The 13722-nt window shown below is 55.7% G+C and overlaps 2 protein-coding genes across 3 annotated transcripts; both read left to right on the forward strand.

The window, feature by feature from the left end:
* Nucleotides 1–3107: 3107 nt before the first annotated feature.
* On the forward strand, nucleotides 3108–7267 carry S100A5 (S100 calcium binding protein A5). Its single transcript, XM_074389601.1, has 3 exons — nucleotides 3108–3208; nucleotides 3879–4030; nucleotides 6908–7267. Exons 2-3 carry the CDS (start codon nucleotides 3893–3895, stop codon nucleotides 7049–7051), a joined length of 282 nt encoding a protein of 93 aa, XP_074245702.1. The 5' UTR covers nucleotides 3108–3208; nucleotides 3879–3892; the 3' UTR covers nucleotides 7052–7267.
* A 908-nt stretch (nucleotides 7268–8175) lies between these two features.
* On the forward strand, nucleotides 8176–9648 carry S100A6 (S100 calcium binding protein A6). Of its 2 annotated transcripts, none has more exons than XM_010329658.3 (3): nucleotides 8176–8285; nucleotides 8865–9023; nucleotides 9417–9648. In XM_010329658.3, exons 2-3 carry the CDS (start codon nucleotides 8886–8888, stop codon nucleotides 9549–9551), a joined length of 273 nt encoding a protein of 90 aa, XP_010327960.1. In that variant the 5' UTR covers nucleotides 8176–8285; nucleotides 8865–8885; the 3' UTR covers nucleotides 9552–9648. The 2 variants fall into 2 exon arrangements, with proteins under 2 accessions (XP_010327960.1, XP_010327959.1); XM_010329657.3 differs by having other exon boundaries at nucleotides 8179–8285; nucleotides 8840–9023.
* The last annotated feature ends 4074 nt before the right edge of the window (nucleotides 9649–13722 follow it).

The following is a 13722-nucleotide window of genomic DNA, read 5'->3' on the forward strand; positions in this document are numbered from 1 at the left end:
GCAAGGAGGAAGTATGCCGGCGGGAGTGGGATGGGGAGGAGGGCTGGCACTCAGCGCTGACATTCACAGTCCAGGCCATCCTGCCACCTGCTTCCGGATCACTGGCTTCAAACCACAGTGATGGATTAATCCTTTCCCATCCACGGGAGGCTCAGGGAGGGGAATGTGGAGGGAGACCCTGCTGTTTGCAGCAGCCAGGAATAGGGAAGATCAGCGTGAGAATATAGACATGCTGGAATCCACCGTCTCCGCAGCAAAGGTCCCTGGATGAGATCTGTGATCAGTCAGGAATTGAGCTCCTTCAGAGAAGGACAGGAGACCTCAGAAGAGATGAGTGGGGCTCAGTGGGTGGGGTGGGAGTGAGGCAAATAGTGGGAAGGTGACCATAGTTGTGGAGGCAAAATTCCACATATACGATCTGATAAATGAAATTGAGATTATTTCCTCCCAGAAAATCTGAGGCATGATATTGCTTCCCCTTAGGTAGGTTCAAGGCCAGAGGCTCTAGGGTGCAGTGGTGGGCTGAGCTTGGTTTTCAAGGCTGTGCCTGAGGGATCTTTAAGGAAGAGGTTCCTGGTGGTCAGGAGCAGAAGCTGGAGGGCTTGGTCCCACTGACCTCCTCTCGAGGGTCCTCACTCCTCTCATCACGTGGGCTTTTCTCTCAGGTTTCAGAGGAGTGGGGCAGGTGACTCAGATGTTCCCTACAGAGACTTGGGAGGAATTTCCGCTCAGGAGAAAGTCTGCTGCCTGCCCCGTGCTCTCCATCCATCCTCCCTGGGAGCACCCTCCCCGGGGCCTCCACTTGCATCACGCTCTCCTTCAGAGACACCTGCTTCATAGTAACCAGTCCCTGCTGCCTCTCCAGACTTGCCAGCTGGGGGTGGGGTGGAGTGGGGGAGCAGTGGGGAGCCCCCAGGCTGGAGTGGGACTGCAGCAGTGACAGGCACTACACCAAGTCCAGTTCTGTTCTTGTACTTGGACAACAACGTCTGAGTGTCTCCTGGGATACAGGCGACTCTCCCTGATCCCTACTCCCTCCTTGACGGCAGCCTGAGCCTGAATGTCCCTCCCCAGTCTGCAACCTCCGCCCCTGTGCAGGCTTTAGCCCTTTGCTGGGTGCCTTCCCCATTCCTGATTCTTAGTCCTTCATGCTGAGAGTCTCCGATGAGTCTTCCCCATGAAGATCACTGAGGCTTAGAAGAAATCATTATTTTTTTTCTTTTTTTCTTTTCTTTTTTTTTGAGACGGAGTTTCGCTCTTGTTACCCAGGCTGGAGTGCAATGGCGCGATCTCGGCTCACCGCAACCTCCGCCTCCTGGGTTCAGACAATTCTCCTGCCTCAGCCTCCTGAGTAGCTGGGACTATAGGCACGTGTCACCATGCCCAGCTAATTTTTTTGTATTTTTAGTAGAGACGGGGTTTCACCATGTTGACCAGGATGGTCTCGATCTCTTGACCTTGTGATCCACCCGCCTCAGCCTCCCAAAGTGCTGGGATTACGGGCGTGAGCCACCGTGCCTGGCTATTTTTTTCCTTTTTTGAGACAAAGTTTCCCTCTTGTTGCCCATGCTGGAGTGCAGTGGTACGATCTTGGCTCACTACAACCTCCGCCTCCCAGGTTCAAGCGATTCTTCTGCCGCAGGCTCCCAAGTAGCTGGGATTACAGGCATGTGCCACCATGCCAGGCTCATTTTTGTATTTTTAGTAGAGACGGGGTTTCACCATGTTAGTCAGGGTGGTCTCGAACTCCTGACCTCAGGTCATCCACTTACCTCAGGCTCCCAAAGTCCTGGGATTACAGGAGTGAGCCACTGCACCCAGCCAAAACCATTAATTTAAAAGCCTTTTAAAAACCTCTGGGTTCACATTAACTCATGATCTTGACCACATCCTTGGCAGAAAATATCATCCCCCACGGATCCCCATCTTAAGGGGTGTCTTCTCTGCTCCTGGAGTGGGTGTCAGGATGGGTGGGAGGGTCTCAATGTGGAAAGCAGCCCAGGACATGGAGAGATGACACCCTGTGTTTGGGCCACACCTCTGAGGTTTTCTTTCCAGGACAACCTGGTTTCCCCTCTTCGGCCTATTGTTCCACTGGACTTCAGATTGTGAGTTCTGATTTTTGGTCAGAAGAATAAAGTTCCTGGGACTGGGGATGGGTGTGCCGTGGGAATTCAGTGTGTCCCCAGCTGTGAGACTGGCACAAGGGGTTTCTCCCCAGCTCCATCCCGGGAGGCTCCGGTGTGGGCCTCCTCAAGTCCCCAGCCCCTTCCCATTGGCCCCTTCCCTCCCCTGGCTTCCTGCGGACCGACAGCAGGGGAATAAAGGCAGAAGGCAGGGTGAGGGAGGCCGTGTCTGCTGCCTGGATTTTCTGGGCTCACTCCCACGGTGGTAAGTTCTTCCTTCCTATGTCCCTGTTCATCTGTTATCTGGTGGGTCATGCTGGATGGTGAGGCCTGGTGCTACGAGTGGACATGTATGTGCTCAGGGAGGAGAGGGCAGAGCCTTTGGAATTTCTAGAAAAATGGCTCTGGGGTGGAGGTGGGGGCTGGGCCAGACAGGATGCTCCTGCAGGTGCACAGAGGTCCTCGCCTTCAACTGTGGTCCCAGCTGAGTCTCCTTGAGGTGGGAGAGGCTGAGGTTTTGGGTGGTGGGCGAGGAATGACGGGTCCGGTTCAAGAATGGAGGGGATAGCCGGGCGCGGTGGCTCAAGCCTGTAATCCCAGCACTTTGGGAGGCTGAGGCGGGTGGATCACGAGGTCAAGAGATCGAGACCGTCCTGGTCAACATAGTGAAACCCCGTCTCTACTAAAAATACAAAAATTAGCTGGGCATGGTGGCGCGTGCCTATAATCCCAGCTACTCAGGAGGCTGAGGCAGGAGAATTGCCTGAACCCAGGAGGCGGAGGTTGCGGTGAGCCGAGATCGCGCCATTGCACTCCAGCCTGGGTAACAAGAGCGAAACTCCGTCTCAAAAAAAAAAAAAAAAAAATAAAAAAAAGAATGGAGGGGAGGGCTTTGGGCTGGGAGGTGAGGACTCTCCACAGGATTAACCTGCAGCCCTCAAGTTCCGGGGGTGTTGCCTCCTTCCTCCCTAGGGGGAAGTGGTTTTGGAGTCTGAGTCACTCGAGCTCCATCTGTCTCTTCCCTTATTTGGGGGTGACTGTGCCGTTGGAATCCAGGCCCTCATTCAAGCCTCCGGATCCAGGTTTTGGAATGACCCTGCAGATTTCAGCAGCCCCCCCCCCCCGCCCTCTCCGCCCACGGACCTGTCTGTGTGTGCACTGCTCTGGCCAGAGCTTGGAGACCGGCTAGGCCAGCTCAGCCACCTCTACTACTGATCCTTGTTGAGACCTCATCTCCCGGTTCCAGCCCAGCCCTCTGTCAACCCTGGACTCGCTCTTTGCCCTGTCCCTCACTTTACTAATGGGACAGTCCTAGATATCAGGAGATTCAGGCACTGGGGCAAAGGCTGGTGACTAAGGTGGGAACTGCTGCTGGAAGGCCTGTTCCCAAAGTGTAAAGGGCAGAGAGAAAATCCCGACCCTTGATCTGCTCCGCCATCTGCCACCAGGTCTTTTAAGGTGGTCGTTTTGTCATCTTCCTGCCCTAAGCCCCCGTTTCAACAACTCCCAGGCAGGAGAGTCTGAGTCTCCTTTGGGGTCTGGCTGTTCTCCTTGCCCCAGCTGCTCCAGAGTTTGCTGTGGGCCTCATTGTAACGTGTGCTGATATCGACAGGTGCTCCTGTTGGTGGGCTTCGGTCTCATCCTGGGTTCCAGTCTCTGGTTCTTTGAGGGAGGGGCCTTCGAGGTAAGCTAGTGCTGGTCAGGGCACGTCTGACTTCTTGAGGAATGGCATCTACCCCTCTCCCTCTGCAGAGCTGCATACCGTGATGGAGACCCCTCTGGAGAAGGCCCTGGCCACTCTGGTGACCATATTTCACAAATACTCAGGGAGAGAGGGTAGCAAACTGACTTTGAGTAGGAAGGAACTCAAGGAGCTGATCAAGCAAGAGCTGTGTCTTGGGGAGGTAGGTGATGGTTCCCTTATTCTCCACCCCAAAGTCCGGTGCTCCCTCTGCGGGACACATACCTGCCTCCAGGGTGCTCCAGCTTGAGCCAGGGGCAGGGTGGCCATGGGCTACAGGCAGAGGCCAAGGAAGACAGAGGGCATTTGGGGCCAGCAAAACTCTAGCCCTCTGTGCAGGAGGATGGGTCAGGGGCTCACTGAGAAGGAGGAAGGGCTGAGTCTGGAGCGTTTAGAGAAGGAGATTGAGGAGCCTTCGAGGGTGGGGCCACACTCTCGCAGCAGTGGCAGAGCCTGAGCTAGGGGTCGTGGGCGGTGAAGGGGTGCAGGGTGTCCAGATCCAGCTGTGCACAACTCAAGAGTAGGAGACTCTGCCTGATTCTCTGTGTGCACAGCAGGGCCAGAGCTCTCTGGTGGTGGCACTCAAACTGAAAGGTTAATTTGTAAACGTAGGGTGTTGAGGAGACAGAACTGGTTCTCACCAGATGGAGATGGCAGGCAGGGGGTGACTGACAGAGGGAAAGGCCCATGAGGTGATTATAATTACAATATCCCTGAGGATAAATAGTTTTGAGACAGTCTCACTCTGTTCCCTAGGTTAGAGTGCAGTAGTGCGGTCATGGCTCACTGCAGCCTTGAACTTTCAGGCTCAAGCAATCCTCCCACCTCAGCCTCCTGAGAAGCTGGGACTCCAGGCTAGCTCCACCACACTCAGATGATTTTTAATTTTTTTGTAGAGATGGGGTCTCGCTATGTTACCCAGGCCGTTCTTGAACTCCTGGCCTCAAATGATCCTATCGCCTCGGCCTCCCAAAGTGCTGAAATTACAGGCATGAGTCACTGTGCCTAGTCTTATTATTTTTACAGTTAAAAAAATCGGTGCTCAAATATATCAAATAACTTGTCTAATGACATCCCGCTAGTGGGAGGCTGAGCCGGTGTTCTGGGCCAGGCCTGCGAACCATTCTCCCTGTTTACTTTACAGTTTAGCCTGGGGGCTTCTCCATCGATCACACCTTGAGCCCTGGTAGGCCCTCCCAGAAAGAAAGTTCACAGGGTGCCACATGGGCAGGGGACAGAAGCAGGTGCGGGCGTCTCCAGGCCTGATCTCGGGCCTTCTGCCAGGCTCCCTGCATCCTGGAGTTAATGAGGGCAGAGGGAGGGGCCATGGGTCCAGCAGGGGTTAATTACAGGAGGAGAGTCGGCCTGGGGAGGGCCTGGCAACAACTGGAGCCTGGGCTAGGGACTAGGGTCACGTCACATTCAGGCAAGTTCCGCCTCTGTAAGTCCCAACATCCTGTCTCCAGGAAAACCTGTAGCTGACGGCGGTGATATGAGGAGACGGCAGGATCTGCCTATCTGTATTTTCTTCCTGTTCCACTGAAAGGACCCTGACTCTATTATCCTGGTGGAGCCGTGGGATGTCAGGGGACCAGATAAGAGTGCACAACCAGGCTCCAGGCTCCAGGCAGGCCTCTATTACAGCTCTCCCAGCAGGGGAGGGATACAGTGGCTTCACAGCCCCAATGCACTGCTCTCATTGAGAGACAGTTTGGGCTCATTCTCAGCTAGTCCTTAGAATGGGGAGAGAGTCGGGCCGGGCGCGGTGGCTCAAGCCTGTAATCCCAGCACTTTGGGAGGCCGAGGCGGGTGGATCATGAGGTCAAGAGATCGAGACCATCCTGGTCAACATGGTGAAACCCCGTCTCTACTAAAAATACAAAACATTAGCTGGGCATGGTGGCGCGTGCCTGTAATCCCAGCTACTCAGGAGGCTGAGGCAGGAGAATTGCCTGAACCCAGGAGGCGGAGGTTGCGGTGAGCCGAGATTGCGCCATTGCACTCCAGCCTGGGTAACAAGAGTGAAACTCCGTCTCAAAAAAAAAGAAGGGGAGACAGTCAGTCAGAGACTTAGATAACGAATGCTCAGTGCCACACAATCAGCAAGACTTTTTTTTTTTTTTTTTTTTTTTTTTTGAGGCGGAGTTTCGCTCTTGTTGCCTAGGCTGGAGTGCAATGGCGCGATCTCGGCTCACCGCAACCTCTGCCTCCTGGGTTCAGGCAATTCTCCTGCCTCAGCCTCCCGAGTAGCTGGGATTACAGGCACGCGCCACCATGCCCAGCTCATTTTTTGTGTTCTTAGTAGAGACGGGGTTTCACCATGTTGACCAGGATGGTCTCGATCTCTCGACCTCGTGATCCACCCGCCTCGGCCTCCCAAAGTGCTGGGATTACAGGCTTGAGCCACCGCGCCCGGCCTAGTTTTTTTTTTTTTTTTTTTTTTTTAAGATGGAGTTTCGATCTTCTTGTCCAGGCTGGAGTGCAATGGCATGATCTCATTGCAACCTCTGCCTCACAAGTTCAAGTGATTCTCCTGCCTCAGCTTCCCAGGTAGCTAGGATTACAGGCATGTACCACCACACCTGGCTAATTTTGTATTTTTAGTAGAGACAGGGTTTCACCATGTTGGTCAGACTGGTCTCGAACTCCTGATGTCAGGTGATCCACCCGCCTCGGCCTCCCAAAGTGCTGGGATTATAGGTGTGAGCCACTGAGCTTGGCCCAGCAAGCTGTTTTTATCAGGTGTTGGTATAAAACCTAGACAATTGTTTCTGTGGCTGGGGGATGGTGTTTCAGGAAAGGCAGGCTAGGCTAGCGTTCCTGCTGTCATTTATTTCCATCCAGGAGTCAGGTTCCTCACCCCCTACCTGGTGCAGCGGGCACTATGAAGTGTGGGCAGCGGGCAGACTTTGGGGGTCGAGATGCTGACAGTGTCGCTGACTCAGCTGGGGCTCTCCCTGAGGCTTTGAGGGGGGTGACAGTGGTGGGAGGGCAGGGTGCGGAGCGGGGTCTGAGCTGTCCCTCCACCTGGTCTGTGAAGAAGATGAAGGAGAGCAGCATCGATGACTTGATGAAGAGCCTGGACAAGAACAGCGACCAGGAGATCGACTTCAAGGAGTACTCGGTGTTCCTGACCACGCTGTGCATGGCCTACAACGACTTCTTCTTGGAGGACAACAAGTGACTCGGGATGCCCTCCACCCTCACCCTGTGCCCCTTGCCGCTGACCTTGGCTGCCCCTGTCACGGCCCCTCTTTGGTCCCCTGCCCTCCTCTCCCTCCCAGATGGACCCGTCCACGGGAGGAAATAAAGTTTCCACCACAGGTGCTGGGAGTCGGGTTCTGAAGAGGTCTTGCCTACCTTGGCCTGGGGAGGGGGGAGCACAGGGGGTCTCTCCTTGAGTGGGTTGAGACAGCCTCTGTCTCTGGGGGTCAGGGTCCTGGTGGGCTCTCACTCCATTCCTCTCCTTCGGTGTGGACGTCATTGGTCTTGTCCTGGTTTAGTTTCGCCCTCCTGGAAAGTGGGGACGTCAGGCCGGGCAGGGACTCTGCAAGGACGCAGAGGAAGCTACCAGAGAAAACTGGTTTGAGAGGCGGACACCGGGAGGGGTTGGGAGTGGCTCCTGAGGGCCGTGACCAGCGGGCAGGCTTGACTTCAGAGCTCAGCGGAGGCCGCCCTGGCAGCCCCTGTGGGAAGGGCAAGCCCGTCCCTCTCCTCCATCTCCCCTTCAGCAGCACCCCGCTCATCATCTCTGGGGACCAACGCTTTGTCCTCTCGCTACAGGGCTGGCTCCCGCCTGCACGCATTAACGCGAGGTGCTGTAGCGAATGGAATTTGGGGCAGTGAGGGGAAGAAGGCTGGAGGTGGAGGTAGGACTTGGTGCTGGTGGGGGGTGGGTGCCGCAGATGTCGTTAGACCGCTGGCTGCTCCCCCTCTCTCCTCTGGGGTGACCCTGAGTATCCTCTGCGGGACACCGGCATCCTGTGAGGCGCCCTGCCTGCCCACACGGAGGCTGCGCAGACTCGACGGTCACATTCACGCTCTGGCAGAGGAAGCGGGGGTGACCGCGGCCGTCCTCCTCCTGCTCCCCTCGCCGGGTCACGTGTCACCAAGAGCAAATGGAGCTGCGCAGCTGAGGGAAACTCCCCGTCACCGGGCGTGCAGGGGGTTCTGTTGGGCTCCCCTATCCCGTCCTAACCCAGAACAGCCCCGGGCAGGAGGCGTGGAAAGTCGAGGGGGGACACCGGGGTGTGCGTTGCGTAAGCCACGGCGCGGGGTGGGGCGCGGGCGGGACTCGCGCGGGTGGGGTGGGCTTGGCCGAGCCGGCCTCCCGGACACAGACCGCTATAAGGCCGGCCGGATCGCGACGCAGCCCATCCCCTCGACCGCTCCCGTCGCGCTTGGCCACCTCGCTACCGGTGAGTTCTCGCCAGGAGCCCTGGGTACTTTCCAGGGCCGGCTGCCCTCACGCTGGGGGTCCAGCCACCCCCTGCCCAGCCTGGCCCCTGGATCCGGACTGGGGCCATCTGCGGCCTCCCCCGCTGGAGGAGGATAGTCAGGAGCAGCCGTGCTGTGCCAGGCAGGCCCCGGGCTAAGGGATCCCAATGGGGTGTGCTCTTTTGGGGTGCGGAAGGGAGTGCCCTGGGTGTGTCACTGCCACCATGTGTGGCCCTGTGAGGCTGTGCTTAGGGCTGCCCGTGCAGCCTCCATCCCTCTCCCCTGCCCAGCCATACTTCATAACTTCTGGATCCCCTAAAGGACAGTTCTCAGCGGTGCCCAAAGCTACTGTTCCCATATGCTTCTTAGAATCCTTAAGCCACCTCTCCGGCCTTGGCCCCAGTCTGCCCTCTTCTTCCCCTTCAAGCCCTGGGCTGTCTCCTGATGCCACTGTGTGTGGTCTGAGACTGAGTGGTCGGGGCTAGTGCCGGCAGCGTTGCTGGGGTGTGTGGGTGAGAAGTCCTTGCTCCCACAGCACTGACCAGGCCCTCTGCTGCCAGCTCCGAGCCCAGCCCTCAGCCATGGCATGCCCCCTGGATCAGGCCATCGGCCTCCTCGTGGCCATCTTCCACAAGTACTCTGGCAGGGAGGGTGACAAGCACACCCTGAGCAAGAAGGAGCTGAAGGAGCTGATCCAGAAGGAGCTTACCATTGGCTCGGTGAGTGGCCTCCGCCCCAGGGCCCCTCTTCCCTCCCTTGTCCTTTGGAAGCAGGATTAGGGGAGGAAGAGGTGCCAGGTGCATCTGACTCACATTTACCCACATTCCGAGGCCCTGCTCCACATGTCTTACTGAGCTGTAGAACCATTCCCACAGCGGGTAGGGGATGCTCCCAGCCTGATGTCCATCCCTCCATCACCCTGCTGGTGAGGACCAGCAGCTGAGGAGTAGCTGAGGATATGTAATGCCAAAGTGAAACCCAAGGTGGACATAGGTCCTTGGAGATGAGGGAGCACAGAGCGACTTGTAGAGAGGGTGGCCTGGGAGGGGGAAGGAGAAGAATCCAGGGTTGTCGTCACCACTGAGTCTGGATTTCACATTCTATCACATTAGAAGCTGCAGGATGCTGAAATTGCAAGGCTGATGGATGATTTGGACCGGAACAAGGACCAGGAGGTGAACTTCCAGGAGTATGTCACCTTCCTGGGGGCCTTGGCTTTGATCTACAATGAAGCCCTCAAGGGCTGAAAATAACGTGGGAAGGTGAAGACACCTCTGGGGGTCCTCTCTGAGTCAAATCCAGTGGTGGGTAATTACACAATAAATTTTTTGGGGGTCAAATTTCCCCTTGCGTCCTGGCTTCCCAGTGATTTCTGTTCCTTCTGGGCTTCCTTGGTGTCGTGGGGCACCAGCCATCCGAAGATTTGCTCACGGTCAACCTCTGAAAATGACTCACTGACTCGCCAGGCTAGGGGACCCACCCTGACAAGGCCACTGCTAGCACATAAGGTGCCTTTATATGAATGAGGAGTGATGCCCCTCTTGGTTTGGAGAGGGTCCTGGGATGAGCTTAGAGATGGAAATGGTTCCTGGGCTGGGCTGTGATGGGTCTGGGGGCAGAGATAGTCCCAAAGGCTCCCAGATGTGTTTTGCGCTGGGTGTGGCAAGAGGGGCCCTGGGGCGGGGCAAGTTCCCTTTGTCACCACAGTGCAGTGGGCAGAGAGGACGCATCTGAGATGTCTGAGGTTTGCCTCAGGGAGTTTTCCAGACCAGTGAGGTCGCTGTGTGACTGAGTCTACTCTGGCTGCCCAGGTCCCAGGTGGAGTCGGGAGGCACGCTCTAGGTGTGTCCCCGCGTTCAGGGATGGGGACTTTTTGTTGGGATGGGGGTCTGAGGAGCTGGCAGCTGCACCAACACGTGAACCACGGGGAGCTCAGTAACGGGGTGGGGTGTCCCTGCAGCCTCAAGATAATGACTCACCCGGAGGTTCCACGGGAGCCTCGCCTGGACCTCAGCCCCCATCAGAGAAGATGACTAAATTGAATTATCGTTCATCGTCTTCATTAGTGTTTGCAGGCAGGAGGGAAGGGGGTAAGGGGGGTAAACGCTGTTTCAGGGTGATGCCACATCATTCAGCCTCTCTAGACCTCGTCTGAGCCGGCGCAAGTTCGCCTCTAGCGCCTGGGGAAGAGATCCTGACTTCAGAGGGAGACCACATCCTTCTTTCCCTCTCCCCTCCCCACTTTCCTTGGGGACCCAGCTTTGTGGAGTTAAAGTTGCCTTCTGTCTCCACTGGGTGGGGATCGGTAAACAACTGGGAGCCGCACCTTCCCTGTGGCCTCCCCTGCCCCGCTGGGAGAAGTCGCGCTGTCGGCTGCAGGAGACGGCGGGCGGAGGGGTGGGGGCCGAACTCCCCCTCCGCACAGACGTGCCCAAGCCTTGGCGCCATTCCGCTCCCTCTGGAAAAGTACGCGCTTCCCAGCTCCTCCGGCGCCCGCCCGCTCCCCGCCCTAAGCCGCTGTCCCCGCCTTTCCTCGCCGCCCCTCGCCGCCCGCCTTCCAGCTGCGGACAACTTGGGGCGAGGAGCGAGCGCCCTCCTGTGGTGGGCAGAGAGCAGGACGCCGCGGGGACATTCGGGTTGGTTTTCCTGAGTCTCTGGCGGTGGGGCTGTGGCCTGGCGGTCGGGGAGTCCTTAGGAAGAAGAAGACAGACTTGGGCGCCCCGGCAATGTCAGGGTAGGGGATCCTTTGGCTCCCGGCAGTCAGCCCCAGAATCAAGCAACTCAGCTTCACAATCGACACACCCACCATGAGCAAGTCAGTGAGGGAAAGGCGGTCCCTCTGCAAAGACAAATGAAATCTGGACTCCGCGCCTCCCCTCCCCTACCTGCAGGGCTAGAAGACCTTCGCACTCATCAGTGCCGCCCGAGGAGAGGGAAGAGGACTTTCAGGGACTGGAAGCCCGCTGCTGCGGGGAGGCAAGGCCGTCCGCCAGGTGTTCCTGGGGAACGCGGGTGGCTGGGCAGGCCGCGGGTGCAGGAGAATCAACGCAGGTGCACGGTCCACCTGCTAAGTAAACAGGCGTGTTCTTTTCGTTTCTGCTTCTCCACAGCGGTGGAGGGAAACGGGAACAGGGACGTCAAGAATAAAACAAAAAACAAGGCCGGGCGCGGTGGCTCAAGCCTGTAATCCCAGCACTTTGGGAGGCTGAGGCGGGTGGATCACGAGGTCAAGAGATCGAGACTGTCCTGGTCAACATGGTGAAACCCCGTCTCTACAAAAAACACAAAAAATTAGCTGGGCATGGTGGCGCGTGCCTGTAATCCCAGCTACTCAGGAGGCTGAGGCAGGAGAATTGCCTGAACCCAGGAGGCGGAGGTTGCGGTGAGCTGAGATCGCGCCATTGCACTCCAGCCTGGGTAACAAGAGCAAAAATCCGTCTCAAAAAAAAAAAAAAAAAAAAAAAAACCAGAAAACAAAACAAACACCAAATCTTTAGGGGGATATTATATATATATTTTGAGTTGGAACCTCACTCTGTCGCCCAGGCTGGAGTACAGTGGCGCCAGTCTCAGCTCACTGCAATCTCCGCCTCCAGGGTTCACGCGATTCTCTTGTCTCGGCCTCCGGAGTAGCTGGGACTACAGGCTAGTTTTTGTATTTTTAGTAGAGACGGGGTTTGACCACATTGGCCTGGATGGTCTCGATCTCTTGACCTCGTGATTCGCCAGGCTCAGCCTCCCAAAGTGCTGGGATTACAGGAGTGAGCCACCGCGCCCGGCCTAGGGGAATAATTTTTGAGGTTTTATTTATTTGTTTGGCAGGGAGGGGAGGGAGGCAGCATTTACAATGGAATACAGCAGGTGCAGCAGTCAAACTGTGGAACTGGGTGTGGAGAGGTGCACAGACTGGACATTTTATTGCTCCAACCAATTTGAAGTTGGAATTGAATCCTTTCAGCTCGGTGTCGAGTACGGTGTGGGCTTACAGGCCAGGGAGAGCTCGGATGTGAGCTGAGGGCTTCACAGAGGTCACTTGGCTTCTCTGAAGGTTGAGCAGTGCGAGTGGCTCTCTATCTCCCCACTTCCTTCAGTTGAGGTCCTCCCATTGCTGACATTAATCCTCAATCTCGTCACCTTAACACCTGTGAAGCTGCACCAGCAGCGCCACAGACCATCTCTGTGAGTTGGGGCAGGCCCCAGGTAAGGGGGTTTAGGACTGAGTCACAGGAAGTGGCTTTCTGTTCTTTGTCAAGCAGATAGGAAATTGTCAAGAATAATGCCACCACCTTTGTATGGCACCACATAGGCACCTACTGTAGCCACTGTCTCTTGTCATCTTCAGAAGATTTATGCGTAGTATTGTTTTATTTTATTTTATTTTTTTAGAGACTGTCTTGCTCTGTTGCCCAGGATGGAGTGCAGTGACACTATCACAGCTCACTACAGCCTCCAACTCCTGGGCTCAAGTGATCCTCTCACCTCAGCCTCCTGAGTCGTTAGGACTACAGGTGCACACCAACATGTCTGGCTGATCTATTTTTTGTAGAGTTGAGGTCTTGCTGTGTTGTTCAACCTGGGCTTGAATTCCTGATCTCAAGTGATCCTCCCCACTGGGACTCCCAAAGTTCTGGGATTAAGGTGTGAGCCATGTGAGCCCTTGTGCACAGCCTGTGTAGCATATATTATTAACCCCACCAGACAAGTGAGAAGAGTGGGCTGCAGGGAAGCCATTGCCTCTTCCCAGGTCAGACTGTAATTTTTTTTTTTTTTTTTTTTTTTGGAGATGGAGTTTCACTCTTGTTACCCAGGCTGGAGTGCAATGGCATGATCTCGGCTCACCGCAACCTCCACCTCCTGGGTTCAAGCAATTCTCCTGCCTCAGCCTCCTGAGTAGCTGGGATTACAGGCACGTGTCACCACGCCCAGCTAATTTTTGTATTTTTAGTAGAGACGGGGTTTCACCTTGTTGACCAGGATGGTCTTGATCTCTTGACCTCGTGATCCACCGGCCTTGGCCCCCCAAAGTGCTGGGATTATAGACGTGAGCCACCGCGCCCGGCCCCAGACTGTAAGTTAAGAGACAGCTGCGAGCAGAACTGAAGTGCTGATTCCAGGCCAGCTCATTTGTGCCTGTCTCATGACATTCTTTGACCATTTCTTCCTCATCTTTTTCTCCTAAATGTTTTAATTAGATATTGGGAATATATAAAACTGTCTACAGACCACATCTAAGATACAAGAACAATGACACAAAACCCACCCAGTTTAACGACTGAACATTACCGTTACCTTCTGGTTCCCTGACTTGCCTTCCCCATCCCATTCTTCCCTCTCTGTGGAACTACTATCTGGTAACAGTATTTGTTCATTTCCTTTCTTAATAATTTTTACTACATGCATTTTAGTCTCTAAACAATA

The sequence above is a fragment of the Saimiri boliviensis genome, chromosome 19 (assembly GCF_048565385.1).
Source record: "Saimiri boliviensis isolate mSaiBol1 chromosome 19, mSaiBol1.pri, whole genome shotgun sequence".
In the NCBI taxonomy this organism is placed as follows: Eukaryota; Metazoa; Chordata; class Mammalia; order Primates; family Cebidae; genus Saimiri; species Saimiri boliviensis.